Source organism: Mustela putorius, unplaced genomic scaffold (assembly GCF_011764305.1).
Source record: "Mustela putorius furo isolate JIRA1106 unplaced genomic scaffold, ASM1176430v1.1 tig00000788_pilon_pilon_pilon, whole genome shotgun sequence".
NCBI classification, from domain to species: domain Eukaryota; kingdom Metazoa; phylum Chordata; class Mammalia; order Carnivora; family Mustelidae; genus Mustela; species Mustela putorius.
The window spans coordinates 4,347,362-4,368,854 of record NW_025421481.1 but is presented as its reverse complement, the minus strand read 5'-3'; the positions used below and the strand labels follow the sequence as shown (position 1 = coordinate 4,368,854).

Genomic DNA, 21,493 nt, shown 5'->3' with positions numbered 1-21,493 from the left:
CTCACTTGGCATATCACTCTGAAGCTTCACGCATGTTGTAACTTCTGTCGTTACTTCATTCTTTTACACGCCCTGTAATTTTTTTAAAGGACATTTCTTTTTTTTTTAATTATTTTTATTAACTCATAATGTATTATTTGCCCCAGGGTGCAGGTCTGTGAATCACCAGGCTTACATATTTTACAGCACTCCCCATAGCACATACCCTCCCCAGTGTCCATAACCCAGCCACCCTCTCCCTACCCCTTACTCCCCGGCACCCCTCAGTTTATTTTGTGAGATTAAGAGTCTCTCATGGTTTGTCTCCTCCCTGAACCCATCTTGTTTCATTTTTTTAAAAGGACATTTCTTGAAAAAAGTAAACGCTACGTATTCCTCAACAGAAACACTTGGTATTCTTCGGTAAGAAAATGAGACAGGATCATCAGTATAGAAATTTGGCTTGATGGGGAACCTGGGTGGCTCGGTTGATTAAGTGTCTAAGTATCTGACTTCAGCTCAGGTCATGATCTCAGGATCTGGGATGGAGCCCCAAGTCGGACTCTTTGTTCACCAGTGATTCTGCTTCTCCCTCAGCCTCTCTCCCTGGTTGTGAGCTCGCTCGCTCTCTAATAAATAAATAAAATCTTAAAAAAAAAAAAAGAAATTTGGCTTGACAAATTAATGTTACTGTGTTAATAAAAATGGGAAAGAAAATTAAAACCAGGGCGCCTGGGTGGCTCAGTTGGTTAAGCGTCTGCCTTCAGCTCACGTCATGATCCCAGGGTCCTGGGATCTAGCCCTGCATCAGGCTCCCTGCTCAGCGTGGAGTCTGCATCTCCCTCTCCTTCTGTTCCTCCTCCCCACTCATGCTCTCTCCTTCTCTCTCTCTGTCATTCTGCTCCCCCTCTCTCAAATAAAAAAATTAAAAATCTTTTTAAAAAGAACATTAGGGGCACCTGAGTAGCTAAGTGGGTTAATCCTCTGCCTTCAGCTCAGGTCGTGATCTCAGGGCCCTGGGATCGAGCAAGGCCCGCATGGGGCTCTCTGCTCAGCAGGGAGCCTGCTTCCCCCTCTCCTTCTGCCTGCCTCTCTGCCTACTTGTGATCTCCTTCTCTCTGTCAAATAAATAAAAAAAAATAAAATCTTGAAAAAAAAATTAAAAAAATAAAAGAACATTAAAACCAATGATTGAGGGCGCCCGGGTGGCTAAGTGGATTAAGCCGCTGCCTTCGGCTCAGGTCATGATCTCAGGGTCCTGGGATCGAGTCCCGCATCGGGCTCTCTGCTCAGCAGGGAGCCTGCTTCCTCCCCTCTCTCTCTCTCTGCCTGCCTCTCTGCCTACTTGTAATCTCTCTCTGTCAAATAAATAAATAAAAATCTTAAACAAAATCAAAAAACAAAAAAACCAATGATTGAAAACAGATGAATATGAAAAGCTAATGGCAGCATAAAATTGTTCTCCAAACACAGAGATTTTTTTCCCCTTATAATCTTAGTGAAAATTAAGGTGTATGTTGAGCGAGCATACTATGATTTTAACTTAATTTTTTATCATCTGACAAACGTTTTGCGCTCCTGAGTTGACACATGCTTCTGTCAGACAGAAAGAGAAAAGTAAGAAGGAACACGAAGCTGCAGCTGAATTTAGAAAGTTAGAGGTGTTCTCATAGCCACATGAGATGGACAGGAGATTCCTTCCAGTAGGCGAGAGAGCAGAGTGCAGACAACAGATGTGAGAAAGGTCCTCCTAGCTGTCAAGTTCCAGCATCCTTGTGTTGAAGAAAGGGAGGTGCCAACATGATTGCTGTGCAGACAGCGTATAAAAGCCCTGGACTTTCCCCCAGCTGCTTGTCACGCTGACCTGCACCCTTTCTGACTGCCTGTGGGGTTTCTGTCAGCCGGTGTCGGAGGGGAACAAACTCTTTGGAGAATAACACTTTCTTGTGGTCATGCCAGAACCCACTAAGAAAGAGGGTAAGACTCAACCATAAATCTCTTTGCTGCACTTTTTAATAAAATACGTTGATTTCTTCAACAGACTACAAGAGAATAGAATCACTGTGATTTAAGGAAAAGATCCTTTCCAATAAACAGACCAGAGGCAAATTATAGGAAAAGTATAACAGATTGAAAAATACCTGATACAGATGGTTTATGAAGGTGTAGGGATAAAATGATCAAATTTTTATGTTATCATTAAGTTGAAAGGGATCATCAAAGTGACATGTAAAGAAGTTAATTGTTCATGATGAATAGACTGCATTTTCAAGCATATTCTCTTAGATTCAGTAACTAAGTTTTCACCATGTGTTTGAAACTCGTGGGTGGTGGGAGGGACTTGTAGCACTTTCTTAGTTAATAAATTTGATCGAGATTTCAAAAAAGAATTTATGACAGTATCTCCAGAGTTGCTATAGTTTTTCATGGAAAGACATTTAAAATATACAGATATACAGATGCAGGTATTTTTTTGTTTTTATCGGTGTTTTGAAACCTTCATTACTTATTATATTGCTAAATTCTTGCATGCAAAAAGGACATCAGACAACTTGATAAAAGAATTTTACTGCTAGGTTGTGTTCTTTAATGAGTTTTGTTGTAGACCTATTCATAATATGTAGCCTTTTAAAAATAATTACACTGAAAATATGATAATATTCTTTATTAGAAGAAATGCTTCCTCCAATAAGTAGTTTTTCCTTTCTATGAAAAGATAAGTATTTGAAAACTACTAATTAGCAAAAAATAAATTGGAATTAGAAATTACTAAAATAACTAATGAAAAAACCCACATTAGCTGCACAAGTACATTGAGTTTAATTTTTAATGGAAATATCTTTTTAAAATATTATTTCATTCGTTTTAGTCTTCATTAGTGCTTACCGAATCTTTATTTTTTACTTCTGCAAATAAAATTTTAAAAAATGAAAAGGAAGCATAAAAATTTTAATTCTTAAAACTGCTTTTAACCACTGTTTTGAAGAACCTTGGAAAAGATGCTAGACATTGAACCTGAAGTTGAAATACTACCCAAATTACCAAAAGTCTTTGAAATATATTTTCTTTATATAATTAAGCAACCAGTGTTGACAGGCTGTGGTGATCAGTTTACAGGTTGGCTTTACTTAGTGGTGGAGGGCATTGATGGATGAAGTCTTCCACCCAAAATAACCACACCAAATGCATGCATTAATATGGGAACTTAATCCCGACTATCAGGCAGTGAGTCCAACCCCTGCTAAAGTGTCTTATTTGTAATGCAAATGATTTACATGTGTATTAAGTGTCCTTTTTATTTGATCTGTCACTTGACTAGCCTCTTCAAGGTTTATTTGGGTGAATTGCATTCTAAGTTTCCTGACTAAGGACAGAATATTGTTTTAATTATCCTGCATTTAGTGGATGAATTTGCATGTGTTATTTTAACACTCCATTGAAAATGACAAGCTGAAAAACTAATAAGTAAGATGACAGACTGTAGAGCCTATAAAGCTAATTAAATTATTCTGATTGCTAGGGGTGATGAAGTTTTACTCTTGGTCTGACAACTGAATCTGACCCACTCTGCTTTTAGAAACAATGAAATTTTAGAGCTACAAAGGGGAAGATCTATTTTTAACTTCAGCATAGCGCCCCCAAAATGTTTCTTTTTTCCTTTTGAATAAATCAATACAGATACCATAGTCGCCACGATCATCTTTTGCCATAAAAGCACTGTTGATATGCTGTGTCGGAGTCCCCCGACCCAGGACAGTAATTATGTACTCATAGATTCTTCGTTAGTTTAAATTTGGATGGTGGGGATAAAAAGAGTTTTACTGATATATTTAAAATTGTTTGAGGAAGCACAGGGATTTATTTGTTTGTTTCCTGGTCAGCAGAACTGATTCTTAAAGGAACTGCACCTTACACAGTTTTCCTAATGAAATCACTGCCTTTTAATAGTGTTTCTATTAAGGAGTAAGGAGTATGGCAATTCAGGAACTCTTCTGGTTCTTGCACCTTCTCCTAACTGATTTCATTTTCACTGGGGGTGGTTTTGTTCCATAAAAGCATCCCTCTGGACGATCGCCTCAAGAATAAACCATGTCCCCAAACCAGTTCTTCAGAGTCATTTTGAACTATCGACAGAAACCCCCCCAAGGGACAGGTTCCTTCAGTCCCTATAGATCTACTTACATCACTTCTCCAGCTGGGAGAACCATGCCCACTTGCTATGAATCTTAATAGGGTACATGGGCCTAGGATCCAGGAGGACCTGGCAATTCCTCAAAAGAGGCTGAGCTTTCAGCACCTGTAAAAGATACCTCTCTTCATCACCTCCCAATCTACTGTGGCTGAATTCTGGGAGCTTCATGTTGGGTCTTGGGAGAACTAAAATCTTCTAAGGAGGTGGAGGAAGGACAGGTGTAACTTTGTCCCTCAAGGAGGAAGTCTAGTGGAAGTCATTAGTCAACAGTCCTGATTTAGGCTCTTGAAAATATTCTGGATGGCTCAGTAACCCCTTTTGGAGAAAGAAAGCCCTGCTTTTAAGGAGCAACCACTTCCCATTGCTCTCCTCTCCACCTTCATCAATTGTAGAGTTACTCATCAGAGAAATTTTAGAGTATTTGTACTGACCATTTGGAAATAAAAGATCTATCTTGCACTGGGGAATCATGCAGAACCTGAGGCCTAGCAAAATTAGATTATTCTAATCAAATAGTAACAGGATGTGGGTGGAAGTTTCAGATTTGTGGGAATCTCCCAGAATGCCTTACTGATACATATATTTATGTATCAGCCATTAACTGAGGACTTACTATACGCTAGTCTCTGGGATTCTGTTCTAAAAGCCCTCATGGTTAATTGCCTCTGGGTTCTACTATGTAAAGAAATTACCTTTCACTAGAAATTTCTCTTTTCCTGTCAAAAAGTGATTTCTATCAACGTGAAACTAGAAAATTTCTAATTAGAAATTAGAAAATTCTTCTGCCGTAGAATCCCTAATAGTTTAAAATACTGTAAATGGCTTTTCAATCCACAAAAATGATTTCCTCAGAATTCTGTCTCCACAGTACGTGATCATTAAAATCTGGTTCTTTAATATACTTAGACAGTTGTTAACTGTCACAGTCTATAGGGCTTAGAAAAATTAACTTCTAAAATACCAGGTTGAGGCCTTAACAAGATTTTCACTATTTGTTATGTGATATATCAAGCCCTGTTATATTTCATGTGCTTAACTTGTAGGGAAAAGGTGTAAGTTCTCTTTGGTGCTTGGGTGCAATTCATAAAACCTTGGGAGAGACGCTGTAGGCTTCTTGTCTTCCATGTAAAACCTCTTCCTGAAAATTCAAACGTATGACAAAACATAGGTTCATTTATGACCATAACTTTAAGGGACCATTCTGATAACTCCAGGGATCAAAGGTATGGCATTGTTGCTGTGGACTCTTTTGTAACATCAACATACAAGGTCTATCTGTCAAAACCATCTTGGCCATGTTCCTAGACAGGAACATGGTGATAGAGAAAAACTTTCTTTCAGTTCATAGGAGATTTTCCTTCGCTTTATCCTTCCTTCTTGGTCCCTAGAGATTTCATCACATTTTAAACTTCTGCCCCAAACCTATCTGAATGCAGAGCAGGATTTATGACCTCTTGCTTATTCCTCAGCATCGCCCAAGGCTTAGTCATCATCAGAAAATGTGCCCTGGTGATGGCTAACCTCCCTCTCAGATTTACTCCTTGACCTTCAAGTTCTACCTGCATGAGGCTGGAAGGCCTATTTCAAACACCAAAATAAATTCTGGGGGGAAATGTCATCTCACATTTAGAAGACCACCTTTCATTCAAATTGAGGGAGAAGGGGCACCTGGGTGGCTCAGGTCATGATCCTGGGGGTCCTAGGATGGAATCCCGCATCAGGCTCCCTCTCTCTCTCTCTCTCTCTGTCAAATAAATAAAATCTTTAAAAACAAATTGAGGGAGAGTTAATTTGTAGGAAGTAAGGGAAAGAATGGGAGAAGAGGGAGGAGCTATTTGATCAAGGGCAACGATTTTCCTCCAAATTTGAAATGGTGCGTGTAGGCCAAGTTGTAGATTTGGATGAGGAATAAAGAAGCTGTATGAATGAATGCCATGCTCTTTCCCCCTGAAAAAATTTTGCCACGCCAAACAGGAGATGGGTGGGGAAGATCTGAGCTCTCTGCTGTAAGAAAGAATACTCCGGGGCAAACGCACACCAGAGAGGCTTAATACTTGGCAAAATCATTCTTTTTCAGTAGCCTGCTTTTATGACCGCCCGGGCTGCACCTGTTAGGAAGATAAATAAAGGACTGGCCAATTCTTTCCTCTCAAGCGTCCTAAATATATCGCTTTAAAAAAACTTTGGAAAAACAAATTGTATCCCTGCTTCTCATCCAGTAAATCTGAAGAAGTCTTCCCCAGGCCTTTTAAACCCCAGCCAAGTCAGCGGTCAGAGAGTTCCTGAAATGAACAAAGGAAAAGGCGGGCCTCTCCCGTGTGTCCAAGGGACCTAAGAGAAAGGAAAAAGGAAAGCACCCACAAGCCTCCGTTCCCGCAATGACTCCCTTTATTTTGGACACAAGACATGGCCTTGAAACATGTTATTTTAGGCCCCTGATGGACACACAATTCACACTTTTCCTTATTTATAGCGACTTCAAAGGATCCCTGCATCTGACATGGACACTGGAGAAACCATCCAGGCTGAAGTCACTTTTAAGAAATGCATGTCCCTTGGGGTGCCTGGGTGGCTCAGTTGGTTAAGCCACTGACTTCGGCTCAGGTCATGATCCCAGCGTCCCGGGATCGAACCCCACATTGGGCTCTCTGCTCAGCAGGAAGCCTGCTTCAACCTTTCTCTCTCTCTCTGCCTGCCTCTCTGCCCACTTGTGGTCTCTGTCTGTCAAATAAATAAACAAAATCTTTAAAAAAAAAAAAGAAAGAAAGAAATGCATGGGCGCAAGGACTAAATAAACAAGTGGCCTTTTTAGAAACTTGAGCAAATATGAAAACAATGGTTTTGTAATACTTTCGTAAGCAAATAGGTCCCTTTTTTAAGTGTTAGAGAGTTGTGGAATGAAACTGCCATGATAGAAAATAAGTGTGGTTTTTTTACTGCCCTAGAAAGCATTTCTGTTATTTTTGCTGAAATTTCTTATAATTATTTTCTCTAAAATTTACTTGTAGGTTCTTTATGCACACACAGAGAAGAATTTTTATTATTGTTAATATGACTATTTTTATCTGTGCTCCTCCTTAACTAGTCTTTGAAACCTATATTAAGAGACACAAAATATTCTTGGCAGCCTATGACTTCTGGTAATTCTAGACCTCATCTCTAGACATACTTGGATGTGTTAGGTAATAAAGAACAGGATTAGAGAAAGCTCAAGCAATCAAAAATAAGCAGAAAATTTTTATTTTATGTGTGTACCTGAGGGACTTCGGCCATGTCTTCTTTCTTTGTTTTTATTCTCTGTCAGTTCTTGACAGGAACAGATGTGTTTTCTGCAGTACTTGTTGGTACAGCCTATTACACCCAAGGAAAACCCAAAAAAATATGTAGAAAGGCAGTTTACTGATTTACAGTGTTCCTATTTAGGGTAATCACGAAGTAGCTATTATTTACTCAAGAGCAACTTCCTCATATTTGAAAGTATAGTGATAAAAGAATATGAAGCTGTGAAAAAGAAGACTTTATCACTTAACTTCCTCTAAGTATGCAAATTATCTCATAACCAGAGAGAACAGGGCTTCAGTCCCCACAGCTTTTTATAAAGACGAGCCCAAACTATAAGAGTGACAATATCGTTTGCTCTCCTCTGTGTGGCTAGGCCCAGTTTTAACTTACAAAAAGTACATTTGTTTTGGATGGTCTCACCAGTAGACAACAAGCCGAATTTCAGGATGTTCAGGATGTTCCCATTCACGGACAGAGTTTTCCACTCCTGTGTTATAGGCAGTGCATTTTTTATGCATTTCCAGAGGAAAATTTTAGATTCCATCAGACTGGGGCGTGAAGTTGTCGATTTGGCAAACCAGGATCATTTAATCACACGCTTACTTCTCTCTCTAAAATGAGTTCATAAAAAGCTAACTATAATCTGACTTTCATTATGCCTTTCAAGTCTGAAATCCACTTTGATAAGTCTTTTGCCCTTTTACACTCTCTTAGGAATCTTTTTATGGGCCAATTTGGCACATCAATATAACACCTAAAGTTATGTTTATTAATATGTCAGATGTTAGATCTTATAATTTTGTTTTATTCATTTTTTTGGCTTGTACTGTAGATATTTACAAGAACCTAGGCTAGAAAATTTTTTTTTCCTCCAATCATCTATTTAGAGGGAGAATTATCTAATTCTCCCTCTAAATAGTACTAAATCTCTTTTTAAATTCCTCAGGAATTCTTTGCTTGTGTCAGCTAATAGCTTTTGCATTTAATAAAATTTTATATATCTTGCAACAGATGCTCTATTTATAACTAAAAATTCACTTATTTGTATAATTCTTCATTTTGATTTCTCATTTTTTAAAAGTTAGATGTCTTTAGAGTTGTCCTGCATATAGTATGCATTTGGGCTTTTTCCTTATGCCTGTTAACTAATATTCATTATTAAGCGTAGTGACATAAACGAAGTGTACTATTCATAGAACATTCTAGGTTCTTCCAATTCCAGCTAGACCATGTATTGAGTTAGTTACACTACATATGCCTCAGCTTCCTCCTCTGTGAGACGTGAATAATAATAATACTTAACCCATTAGGTCTTTACACGAAGGAAATAAGATAAATAAGGTAAAAAGCTCAGAACAGGACCTAGCTCATAAGAGCTTAACTCTTTTCCTTCTAAAACAGCAAGCTCAGAATATAGCATAAGGTGTTACATGCCTTCTTCTCATACATTTTGAGGGCATTCCAGAAACCCATAGCAATCACTGTAAGGTACCTAACAATGCCTGCTCCTCTACTCTATATTTATTTAATAAATATCATCAATATTTAGAATACATTCCCAAACAGTTGCTGTTATTATCCTAGCCATGATCACCACCAACATGAGTATTTCCTTTTTTTTACTTGTAAATCATCTTAGCTTCCGCCCACAGAAGCCCAGATCAAATAAGAGGTCTAGGAGCGCCTGGGTGGCTCAGTGGGTTAAAGTCTCTGCTTTTGGCTTGGGTCATGATCCCGGGGTCTTGGGATTGAGCCCCACATCTGGCTCTCTGCTAGGCGGGAAGCCTGCTTTGCCCACCCACCCTCTCTGCCTGCCTCTCTGCCTACTTGTATCTCTGTCAAAAAAAAAGAAAAGAAAAAAAAAAGTCATCCAATTCTAAAAATGTAAAAAAATAAATAAATAAGAGGTCTACACTCCAGAGCCTCTGCTGTGTTCCTACTGAAATATGCCATGTCCAGTTGGGGGTCTCCAGCTGTTAAACAGATGAAGATGACTAGTTGTTTCTTCACTGTTCCATTGTGGGAGCATGGCCTTACCCACTTAGATGAAAGAGTCACCCTGCACAGTCGACCGTGTAACTATATCCCCCCCAAAGTGTGAAAGGCTTGGGTTTGTGGAACATTAAGATTTCTCTCCCCAACAGGGGTGCTTTTAGCAGGTGGGGTCTTCCTCAGGTCTGAATATCTCTAGGATGTCCACGTAACAAACTCTCCATGACCACATATGGATGTAATTGATTGAGTGCCACTGTGTTTACTGCTGTGGAATTTTATTTTTATGACCCCACCTGGCAGCAGGCCTGTCCTTCCTCTATTTTTAAAAAGTCACCCAATGTGAGGCCCAGCAATGCCTTGCGGCAAGGCCTTTAGGGGATGTATCTGATAACCATAGAACCACTTAAGAATGGTGTGATTGTGGTGATGGTCTGCCCAAGAACAGCATCTCAGGAGAGGCATAATCAGGGACTAAAAGGGCAAATTGTTAAAAATTTGAATCACTTTTGCAATAATTTCCTTGTGACCTGAGCTAAATTTTTAAACTTTTTCTATTTGCGTAAAGATTTTCCCATACCACCACCCCCATCTATGCCACTCCAACTCCTGTTTGATTCTTACTTCAGAACATTTTAAGAATAACGTAAAAGAGACAATTCATCAGATCTCAGCAAATGACCTCATTTTCATCCAGCCCCATGTTAACAATGAGAGGCATAGTGTTGCTATGCAATACTAACTATATTTTAATCCCCTTCCTGTGTGGAATGACATCTGCAAGCTGAAACACAGTGTAATTAGAAAGACATAAGAACAATTTGACTAGAAGGGGGAAAAAAGTCCTGTGAGTTCAGGGAAATTCCATCAAACTGAATAATGAGTCACTGAAAATTTGCATACTTGATGCACAATTAGATTCATCTCTTCAGAGTCTTAGAATATGGTCTGACAATATTTAGCCACAGTGAATGAATATGGATTTTATTGACTGAAGCAGCTGATTTCCTTGGAAATCTAAGAGTTTATTTTGCTCTTGAACCTTATTATTTTAACCATTTTGGGTAGAAACATACCGAAAATGGTATGTTACTCCTTGCTTTTAAAACAAAGGACAGCTGTGTATAACTTTGTCTTAAATTATAGATATTAGTTAGTGTACATGATATCCTGAGAGCCCAGATTATTTGCTTTTGTATTAAATGGGCTCATATTACTTGTATTTTGAGTTTGTGTACAATTTTTCATAGCTCTCCTGTTTTATCCCTTGCTAGAAGTCCACTGTCTTCTTTTATTACTCTTGTCAGTCAGTATCTGACACTGCCCTTTCTTTTCTTTGTTGTTTGTTTTTGGACCCAAGGCCAGGTCTTTAATCCCCCAGAGTGGGGCTTCACTGTAGAGTGTCCCTGGGGCACCTGTGGCAACATGTTTAAGGAGGCACTCACTCTCAGGGTCATGCAAGTGCTGGATTGGCACTTGTGAGCAAGGGCCTCCTTAAATCTGGCCCCTGGCCTGCCTCACCCTAGTCCCACTTCCCAGGCTAGCTGAGGACCTGGGTGGGCTCTCTTGTGAGTAAAGCATTTGGTGCTCTCAGTGCACAGAGCCTGAGGAGGTGGAGACAAATCCACTTTGCATTTTGGAGACCCTTCTAAACTGGCAGGTCAGCAGCTGTTATCTGGACAAGTGAGGTTGCTAGATACTTGAATTCTGAGTAGGGAGATGGTGAGGTACTAGACAATATTGCCCTTTTGTCTCTATTACTGTACACAAAGGAAAATAACTTATATTTCAGCCCACTAAATCAATTTGTGATTTTTGACTGCTTCATTCATTTTATTAATCAAAGCTACAGATTTTTCCTTAATGACATATGACATGAGTTTATTTTTTTAATTCTTTTTTTTTTTAAGATTTCATTTATTTATTTATTTGACAGAGAGATCACTGGTGGGCAGAGAAGAAGGCAGAGAGGGAGATTGGGAAGCAGGCCCCCTGCCAAGCAGAGAGCCTGATGTGGGGCTCGATCCCAGGGCCTGGGATCATGACCTGAGCCGAAGGCAGAGGCTTTAACCTACTGAGCCACCCAGGCGCCCTATTTTTTTTTTTTTTAAGTACATAGGCACAAAATAATTTTTTTAAAGATTTTATTTATTTATTTGACAGAGAGAGATCACAAGTAGGCAGAGAGGCAGGCAGAGAGAGAGGAGGAAGCAGGCCCTCCGCCAAGCAGAGAGCCTGATCCCAGGACCCTGAGATCATGACCTGAGCCGAAGGCAGAGGCCGAACCCACTGAGCCACCTAGGCAACCACAAAATAATTTTTTAAGAAGATTTACCACAAATTCTAAATGTTTCTTAAACTTTTTGGTCTCAGATACATTGGCGCTTAATAATTATTGAGATACTAAAATGTGTTTGTTTACATGCATTATATCTGTTGATATTTACTACATTAGAAATTAAAATTGATAAAATTTTAAAACATAAAAATACACAGTACACATTCTATTAGCTTTCAGACAATTTTGATGTCATCACACATTATATATTCTCTGCATATTTGTTGAGAGAATATGAGTGAAAAAGGCAAACCATGCATTAACATTATTATGAAAATAGTTTTAACTTTATAGACTCCCTAAAAAAGCCTCAGGAGTGCTTGAGGAGCCTAGACAATACTTTAGGAGTCACTATTATAAATCAGTAAAGAATTGCCTCTAAAAAGGTATCTAAATCCTTAAATACCAAGGTACAAGATATCCACACCCACAGCCTATAATGAATAGAATAGGGGACAAATTAAGCATAAAACTATGAAAATGTTACATTAAACATTTATTTATGTCCAAAATCTAGATTCTGATGCATAAAGAATATGACCACAAACACATTGTCATTGTGTTTGCTGATATTTTTGATGACACTTATAATTCATATATCCAAAACTTCTCCAGGTATTATTAACACCTTCATGCAAATAATATTCTATATTAAAGCAGTCTCCATTGTGCTGGACATATGAGGTCGAGGCTGCAACATGCACGCAGTCCCAAACCCCATTATCAACGGGGGATATGCCAGACGTGTTTAGCCTATTTAACCTAAGAAGAAAGATAACTTGCTATACTACCAAAAATGACAAAAACTGGAGTTGGCCAGATAGAGCCTCATTCACCACAATGTTTACAATATATAAAGCATTCACACAGCTTATTTCAAACCAAGAGTGAGACTTTGAGAATAAATAATATTTAAGAATAACATAACAGGGGCACCTGAGTGGCTCAGTCGGTTAAGCATTTGCCTTCAGCTCAGGTCATGATCCCAGGGTCATGGGATCGAGCCCCGCTTTGGGCTTTCTGCTCAGAGGGTAGCCTGTTTGTCCCTCTCTCCCTCCCACTGCTTGTGGTCTCCCTCTCTCTCTCTGTCAAATAAATAAATAAATCAAAAAAAAAAAAAAAAAAAAAAAAAAAAAGAAGAACATAATAGTCTTTGTCTACACACCAAATTACCAAAACATGGTTTTAGCACATTTATTTTATCCCAAAAAAGTGACAAAAAGAAAGCCACAAAAAAGACATAAAATCCTACCCCTCAGTCATCACAACTGTTATTATTGTGTTCTCCCTCTCTTTTCCATGCCTATACAACATATTCACATGTTGTAAGTATGTTCTCCAAGGTAGCAAAAGGCTAAGTTAAGGGTCAATAGGATACTTGAAAGTAGGTCAAACAATGTATTATATGAGCCCGTGAGCCCATGGGAAGAGAGAGCTGGGATGTTTCTATCATTTTGGTGTGGAGACACCTCGATAGAGAGGGGCAGGTTAATTAATGCCTCCTAAGACTGAAGATTTTTTTCCCCTCTTTCAATTTACTGACCATGGAAGCCTTGATCCTGGAAAATAGGAATGGACCTCATTGGAGCAAACCTGACCATTTATGGAGTGACGAGGTTCTGGTCTTCCAGCAGAGCACCAAGGCCACATATGGGCTGTCTGTTTACTAGCCGCCACCAGCGCCCGTCAGTTAGAACGCCCTGGCACTCTCCGTGCAGGAATGCCATTGGTGGCATACCTGTGCTTTTTACAGTAGGTGGTCATAGGAAAAATCCACCATAAATAGATCGAGCCCTTTGAACACGTTTCAGTGTTGCAGAGGGAGGGAAAGACTATATCTGTGAACTAAAAAGGATCAAAGAACAGCCATCCTTGCCTGAGGAAGAAGGAGGTAGCTTTCGTTGCTGGTTCAGAATCTAGTTCGTTTTCATGCTGTCCATAAGAATATTTCCTTGGGCTTATTATTTTCTGGGTTTCCGAGTTTCTTCCTTTTGTTAAAAAGAAGTTTAAAACAGCAGGTTCTACATCCTTTAGTCCATCCCGTTTGTGTGTTTCCTAATCAAGGCAAGGGGAAGAGGGAGACAAAAGTCTGACTTCATTCACCTGGCAGAAAAGTCCTACAAAAGCTGCCTTTGGGTTTATGAATAAGCAGAAGCCTAGCAGGGCCTCCCTTTAATAAATAACCTTCTGCTCTAAATCTAAAGACATGGAGAGCTTCCCAAGGACAGGTGCCTCCTGAGAGTGTGGACAGGGCTAAGCTAATTGACAGTGGAACTGGCATGGCTGATTGAGGGTTATTTGCTGAAATTTTTATTATTTGGGTTATTTACAGCCCAGATTTTGGAAGGCAGAATTCCTTAGAAAGGCAAGGATTGTATTGGCACCAAGGGGCAAAACTCTAGCCTGATTGCTCTCCTGCCATTGTTAAGAAACGATGGGGTTGGGTGAATGCCTTCCAGCATTCAGCCAGCAGGAGGGTCGCCAATGGGAGACATAGTGTTCTCTGTGGGTAACGCAGATGAAGAAAGCTGCCCTTGGAGTGCCAGCAAATGGTTCTTGATTTCTTGGCAATGAGAAGAAGGGGTTTTTGTGCGGGTAGGAACACTGTGCCAGTCAACTATATTTATAGAGCACCTGCTGTGCAGAATTTGAAAAGGAGGAGGAGACAGACCTTGTCCTCAAGAATCTTGTGATCAGAGAGGAAAACTCCCCATGTACTGTAAACCCTTCACCATTTACAATCACGTTTGAAATGGGACAGGATTAGGTGATATTTAGGGCATAGTCTGAGCTTACTTACCCAAAGTGTGGGGTGTGGACTAGCAGCCTCAGAATCACCTGAGAGCCTGTTAGAAGTACAGAAAGTTACACCCCCACAGACCCCCAGAATCAGAATCTGCACTTGACCAAATCCCTAGGTGATTCATATGTGCACAGCAATTTCAGAAGCACTGGAGGGACTATAGATGTTGAGTCTTGAATGTTCTGAGAGTGCAAAGCCACCTGCTTTTGTGACTGACTCGATAGAAAAGAGTAGTTAATTTACCTGTGAGCTTCTTCTTCTTTTTTTAATTAAAAAATGTGTAGGGGCACCGGGGTGGTTCAGTGGGTTAAGCCGCTGCCTTCAGCTCGGGTCATGATCTCGGGGTCTGGGATCAAGCCCTGCGACGGGCTCCTTGCTCAGTGGGGAGCCTGCTTCTCTCTCTGCCTCTGCCTGCCTCTCTGCCTGCTTGTGCGCTCTGTCTCTCTCTCTCTCTCTCTGTCAGATAAATAAATAAATAAAATCTTTAAAAAAAAAAATGTTTAAAGTAATCTCTACACCCAACATGGGGTTTGAACTCACAACCCCAAGATCAAGAGTTGCATGCTCCACTGACCGAGCCAGCCAGGAGCCCCAATCTGTGAGTTTCTTAAACACAGGCATCTCATCTTATCAGTGCCCACTCTTGGGAGATTTATAATAGATTTATGCTCAATGAATTCCGACCACCTGGGTCCTTCTTCCCACAGTTCCCATTCAGTGGGTACTATGGAAATCGTTGTGTATGAATCATTGTTATAGAGGCAGCTAATGAATCTGGGGAACATACAAATGGCTCTTAGAGGTGTGGGTGAAGCTGGGCTTGGCACAACCTATCAGCGACAAAAGATGCCTTGGAGTAAGAGAGATATATGAGCAGTTCCTTGAGGCAAAAGGAGATGCCTTGGGTTCTGAGACATGCCTGTAATCGTGCATTTTCAACCTAATTCCTTTGATTCCTTTAATTGTGGCCTTTACCATTCCAGCTTCCCCATTTCTTCAGGTCCAAGACAGCTGGAATTCTTCATTTCAAATGTCTTGCAAACTATTGAGAGTTCATCTTTTTATCCTTTCTCTTCCACGAGGATTTACTGATTGGTGGGTCCATTTATCTACATTGTACAGACTCTGCAGTGTATGTAAATTTCATCAAAAATCAATTACTATTACCATTTTACGGTTAGGAGAGTGAGAGGTCTACCTCCTCTGCTTCCTCAGCCCCCGACCCAATTCCAAACATGTTCTAACGTGATACAGCCACAGACCTAGAAATAAGTCAAATCCCTAGCAAATGGCATGTGTAGAAAGACAGGAGTGCTGTTCTCACAAATGTGTCAGAGTAAAATTATGACAATAACAATGATAACAATAAAAAGAGATTGAAGTGTATATGGTGTCTACCACATTCCTTGCTTCCGCAGGAATTCACCCACTTCTCCCAACAACTCTTAAGATAGGTTATGCTATTGTGTCCACTACATAGATAAGGAACTTCAGGCACATTCCACTCCTACAGCTAGAACAACACCCATAGGAGGCTATGTGGCCATGGCAATAGATTAACCAGCTCACCAGGAAAAATGGAGTGATATTTCTGGAAAGTCCATCAGTCCACTTCTGCCTCCACCAAATATGAAAGCTGAGAAGGGAAGTGCAGTCCCACGTGATAAAGTCCAAGTTCTGACTCAGGCAGACCGGACAGAGCCTGGCTCCACCCTCAATGGGCTGAGGGACCTCAAAGGGCCTCACTTCCCATCTGCAAAATGGGGATAATTAAAGCACTGATTTTAGGGAGTATTAAGGATGGTAAGGATTAACACCCATTAGCATACACTGTGTCCTTCATGCAGTGGAGGCCTATAAGTAGTTGCTGCCTATTTATTTCTCCACTGGCTATAAAGTAACAGGGTTTCTATGATTTCAAGAAGGAAAAGTTCTGGCTCTGCCTTCATACCAAGCAGGCATTTTTAGAGTGCAAACACTCTAAAAATATCAGCATTAATATTCTATAATATTTCTGTAGTTCTGTTGATAATCCAATTGGCAGTTAATGATCGAAATTCTGTGGATTTGTTGGAACTTGAACTAAGCCCTTTAAATTCTCATTTTGTTTTGATTTGGGGGCTTTTACATACAAACACAATGGAAACGGACAATTCACATTCAGAACACAGTTTCAGTATCCAGAGTAATTCTCTTTTATTTATTTTTATTAGATTTCACCCTTGGCCTTACTTCCAAAACAGGATTTTAAGTAAGCAAGCATAGCTTCCCTTACAAAAATGGGCTTTTGTTTACATAGATGCTGAGAAAGCATGGCCAGTGTGATAGTCCCTACACTATCACCAATGAAGTCCTTTGAATTCTTTTTTTTATCAATTCACTATGCATTTAATGTGTTTCCAACAAGAAAATGTGGTATTAGGGAGACAAGAAAGGAAATGAAAGATCCCTGTTCTTGTTCAGCTAGGAGGGAAAAGAAACAAATACACTGTGATAAATGAAAAATAATTTTATTTTTAATTTTTTTAAATATTTTTTTATTTATTTGATAGAAAGAGATCACAAGTAGGCAGAGAGGCAGGCAGAGAGAGAGGAGGGGAAGCAGGCTCCCTGCTGAGCAGAGAGCCCAATGGGGGGCTCGATCCCAAGACCCTGAGATCATGCCCCAAGCCGAAGGCAGAGGCTTAACCCACTGAGCCACCCAGGCGCCCCTGGAAAATAATTTTAAAATAATTAGTGAATAAAGAGTATATTATCATGGGTTTCAGAATGCCAAGAGAATAAGGGAGGGGAACAGAAGGGAAAATCAGTTCTGGGAATCCTCAGAGAAATACAAAAAGATAGATCAAGACTGACAAAACAACGATAGTAGTTATTGTTGTAAATTATAGAGCTCTATCTACATATGGGAACTGTGCTTATAATTTAGTTAGATTAGTACCTTGTTGTTATTTCACAAATGAGTCCAGGGAGGCTGACAGAGATTAAGGAATTACCCTAGATTACACAACTAATAAGGTGTAGAGTCAGGATTCAAACCGAGATCTACCTGACACAATCACATGCAGAGAATAAAGTCTACTGGGGAGAAGATCATCAGTCTTCTCAGGGGCAGAAAGGTCAGACATTGAAAAGAGAAACCAGAACAGCGGAGGCCACCAGGGTGCGCTAAGGGAAGGGAAGGAGGAAGTTCCCACTGGCAAAGGCTTTGAATGTGAACTTAAAGAGTGTAGACCTAACCAAATAGGGAACAGAGACCCTCTCTGGTAGAATAACAGGGTGAAACACGGTTGTGGCATTAAGTAATCCCTGCAGTTATGGGAAAAAGAGGCTGGAAGCCAGAGAAACTCATCTACAAGGAGAGCCAGGCAGAGGTTCTCGGGCATTAGGCAACAATGACCCTGTCCGAAAGATAGTATGCCAAAGAAGTTGGCTTCTTGCTCTCTGTATTCTGATACCTGTGCGCTGCAACGACTCACCCAAAGCCAAGGGGTCAACATTAGATTCCCATTTCTGCACTCAGCTCTCTGAAAATAAAATGCTTTGGCTGAAGGCTTTGTCTTCTGGTTGATCTGGCACTACAGATCCTTTCCATGACGTGGTAAAGAAACTAAAGCGTTTCTCTCGATGCCATCCAGGGGACACTTGTTTCACTGTATCCTCAAACTACATTGCATCCTGCCACATTACTTTCTGCCCTAAAGCTATACGTTTTCTCTCCTTTGGTTTTATTTCTTCCTCTTTAGTAAATAGTACGGTATTTATGGGAATCTGAATGAAACTTTTTTATTTTTTAATTTGGAGTTTGTACCCAGCACACACACAAAAAAATTAGTGATGGAAGGAGATGTCACGGCATCCTGATAGCACTGTGTTGTTCCTTTCTTGATCTGTTGGGGTGCAGTCCATTCTTTCTTCTATGTTCATTCCAGCCTGCCAAGACTACACATAGTGATGACCTTTGGGCTAAACTCTTTGCTGTGAGCTGTTTTCCTCTTTGCATAGAAAGAGCCAGTCGTGGGAAAAATAACTAGAAAATCCTAGATCTGGACAGGAACAGAGCTCCTGGGATCCCACATGTGCTTATAATATGAAAATTTTTCTTTGACAAGCAGAAAATAAGTTTAAAGGAGATTACCTTCATTAACTGCCTCTTCCTGCCCTGGAGAAGGAGGAGTTGATTCACACACATGTCACTAATTCCCAGTTCACGGAATCCATGGGGATTCAACGGGAAATTCCATGCCCTTTGGTCATGGGATATTCCTTTAGCTACTTGGACATAATATATTTTTTAACAGAAGTTTCTTTAACAGAATTCACTGCCAGCCTTCTTTATAATTCTGGATATCCAAAGCCAGGTATAAAAACCTCAGAACCAAAGTTCTCAAAAATTTGGATATGTGTAGATAGAAATCTACTCCAGGGGGAGTCTGAGTGACTCGGTTGGTTATTTCCACTCAGGTCTTGATGTCAGGGTCCTGCCGTCAAGGCCCTGCACTGGGCTCCGTGCTGGGTGTGGAGCCTGCTTGAGATTCCCTCTTTCCTTCACCCTCTGCCCCTCCATTCGTCTTCACATGCACTCTCTCTCGCAAATAGATAGATAGATAAATAAAAAATTTTTTTAAAAAAAGGAAAGAAATCTACACCAGATACTTGCATTCCCAGAAATGACCGGGAGAGGAGTTGATTCTGTTTCCCAATGAGTCTTGCTTTGACTTGTGATAACTCTGCAGAGCCAGAGGATTTTGGTCTCATCACCATTCAGGAAGCATGTCTCATGGGAGCAAGATGATGTCAGAGATGCCACCGTGTCCTCGCTCTCTGGGGAAAGCGGGCTCTCATTTACGAGCATTGTCCTCACCTTAGGTTCTGCAGGGTGTGAGTACTTTGGACCATGAGGGACACGCACGCCACTCAGTGTGTCTCATCTTCTGCTCTTTGCAACCTGTGCATAGGGGATAAGTGCTGTATTCACTTTTCCAGAAAAGGAAAACAGGCTCAGTTTAAATGCCATTAAATGTTCTGCCTGCTGGCCAGGACACCCTGGATCCCCACTTTACCTGTGCTCTGCCCATCGGTCCACCATGGAAATCTATAGACTACGATTTAGATCCTCACCTCATACCACACACTAAAAGGCAGTATGTCTTGGCCACAGGTTGAAACTTTTCCTGCTCCATCCCTCTTGTCAGTACAGGTGAGTTGGCTGCCTAGAGTTGAGGGCAGTGTGGGGCTTTGGAAAATAGCTTTTGCCTGTGAGAAGTGAGACTAACACTTCCATTATTCTTTTCATTTCCAGAAAATGAAGTGTCTGCCCCAGCCCCAGCCCCAGCCCCACCCCCAGGTGAGTAAAAACACCGCTTCACGTGTTTGGGCCGCAAATACAGAACGTCCACCCCAGCATGATCTGGCCTCCACTGAAGCTGTGAGTTTTAACCTAACTCCTATGGAGAAGTTGGATGACCACACTTGGCATAAGTTTAGACTACTAATAATAGTCATAATAATAATGCATTGCATTTATATATCCGTCTCATGGTACCTGATTTGAATGGCACGTCATATACTTACGAAACCTTTCTAGTGACGCCAAAGTTGTTGTTATGCCCATGTTTTAGCTTTGTGGAGCCTGAGCCTCCAAGGGAATGAAGGATTTGTAGCACTTCTTCACATAGAGCTAAAGGCAAACAAAGCCCACACTTTCTTGTGAGTTTAGGGAACACATTTTACCTCAGTCCTGGAAGACAAGCAGCCTCCTGCCCACTTGAACTATATCACCAGCAAGCACCTGGAGAAGCAGTTTTCAGGACAGTTTGGTGGCCTCTGAGGCTCCACTTCTCCCGTTCTTAGTACCCTGTTGTCCACCAGGTGGCAACAAAAAAACAAGGAGTAAAGAGTTGTAGGGAGCGACAGTGGGCATTACTACTTCACAGAGCAGGTGAAGCCCGCTTTTGCGTTCACATAGACCTAAGGAAGAGAAAAGACTGAAACTCTAAGCGGAAAACATTTCCCTGGATTCTGTTTGCTTACAACCAAGTAGAAGATAAAATACAGCCTGAAGAACTCCTTAGTATAACACAACCGCCATACTGAAACGCAAGCAATACTGGGAGACCCTCCCAAGGCCATCTGTGACTCAAGGCAGGTTTCTTAAGTTGACAACACGGTGTGAAGGAAGGGGATGAGAGAGCACTGGAGACCACAGTCTAGGTGAAAGAGAAGCTGACTAGGCCTTAGTTGCTGGTGATCTTTTTGCATGGACATTTATAATGAGATTATGAAGCTCTTCCATCCTGGAGATCATTTTCAGGAGGGAACTTTGAGAAATCTGACTGTTCATGGGAGCCCCTTTGTCCAGCTAAGAACACTGGATTCACACTCTCAAAGCCCTTAAACAGTATAGAAGAATATTGCTATGTATCAAAATGAATGAATGAGGCTCTGTGCCTTATGGGTTCAAACAGGGACAAGCTCTGTGTAGTCTTCTTTTAGCCGGTGCAGTGTGACATTCTTCTTAGGATGTTCTTTGGTGTGTTTTCTCCTTGCACATACCAATTTATTTTTGACAATACTGAGTACACTGAGGACCTACAGGCCATTATGGATATAACTTTTTCCTTCTATTCTTCAGATCAGTTGCTGTCACTGAGCCACTCTAAATTTTCCCTTGTTATAGCATACGCATATTTCATACTCATTGTATAATACTGACCTCCTGTTGCTAAAACCGGTCTCCTCCCAAACTCTTAAAATAGTTATTAGTTAGCTGAGATTCAGACCTCTGCTCATCAATCCAAGAAAGAGAGAGAATTCATGCTTAAAATCATTATTTTCTTACACATATCCCAAGGCAGACACCATTTGCAGGTATCTAAATATGATTCCGGACAGAGAGATCTCAACT

The 21,493-nt window shown here is 40.6% G+C and overlaps 1 protein-coding gene across 9 annotated transcripts in view; it reads left to right on the top strand.

The window, feature by feature from the left end:
* The first annotated feature begins 1,758 nt into the window (after positions 1–1,758).
* MYBPC1 (myosin binding protein C1) overlaps positions 1,759–21,493 on the top strand; it is an 87,647-nt gene continuing 67,912 nt past the window's right edge. For 3 of the 9 annotated variants that reach the window (XM_013051518.2, XM_013051517.2, XM_004742978.2), the window contains exons 1-2: positions 1,761–1,956; positions 19,889–19,933. In XM_013051518.2, coding sequence (XP_012906972.1) covers positions 1,932–1,956; positions 19,889–19,933 — 70 coding nt within the window. In that variant the 5' untranslated portion in view covers positions 1,761–1,931. Of the gene's footprint in view, positions 1,957–19,888; positions 19,934–21,493 lie in introns of all 9 variants that reach the window. The other 6 variants (XM_004742977.3, XM_004742975.3, XM_013051516.2 and 3 more) reach the window with 4 other exon arrangements.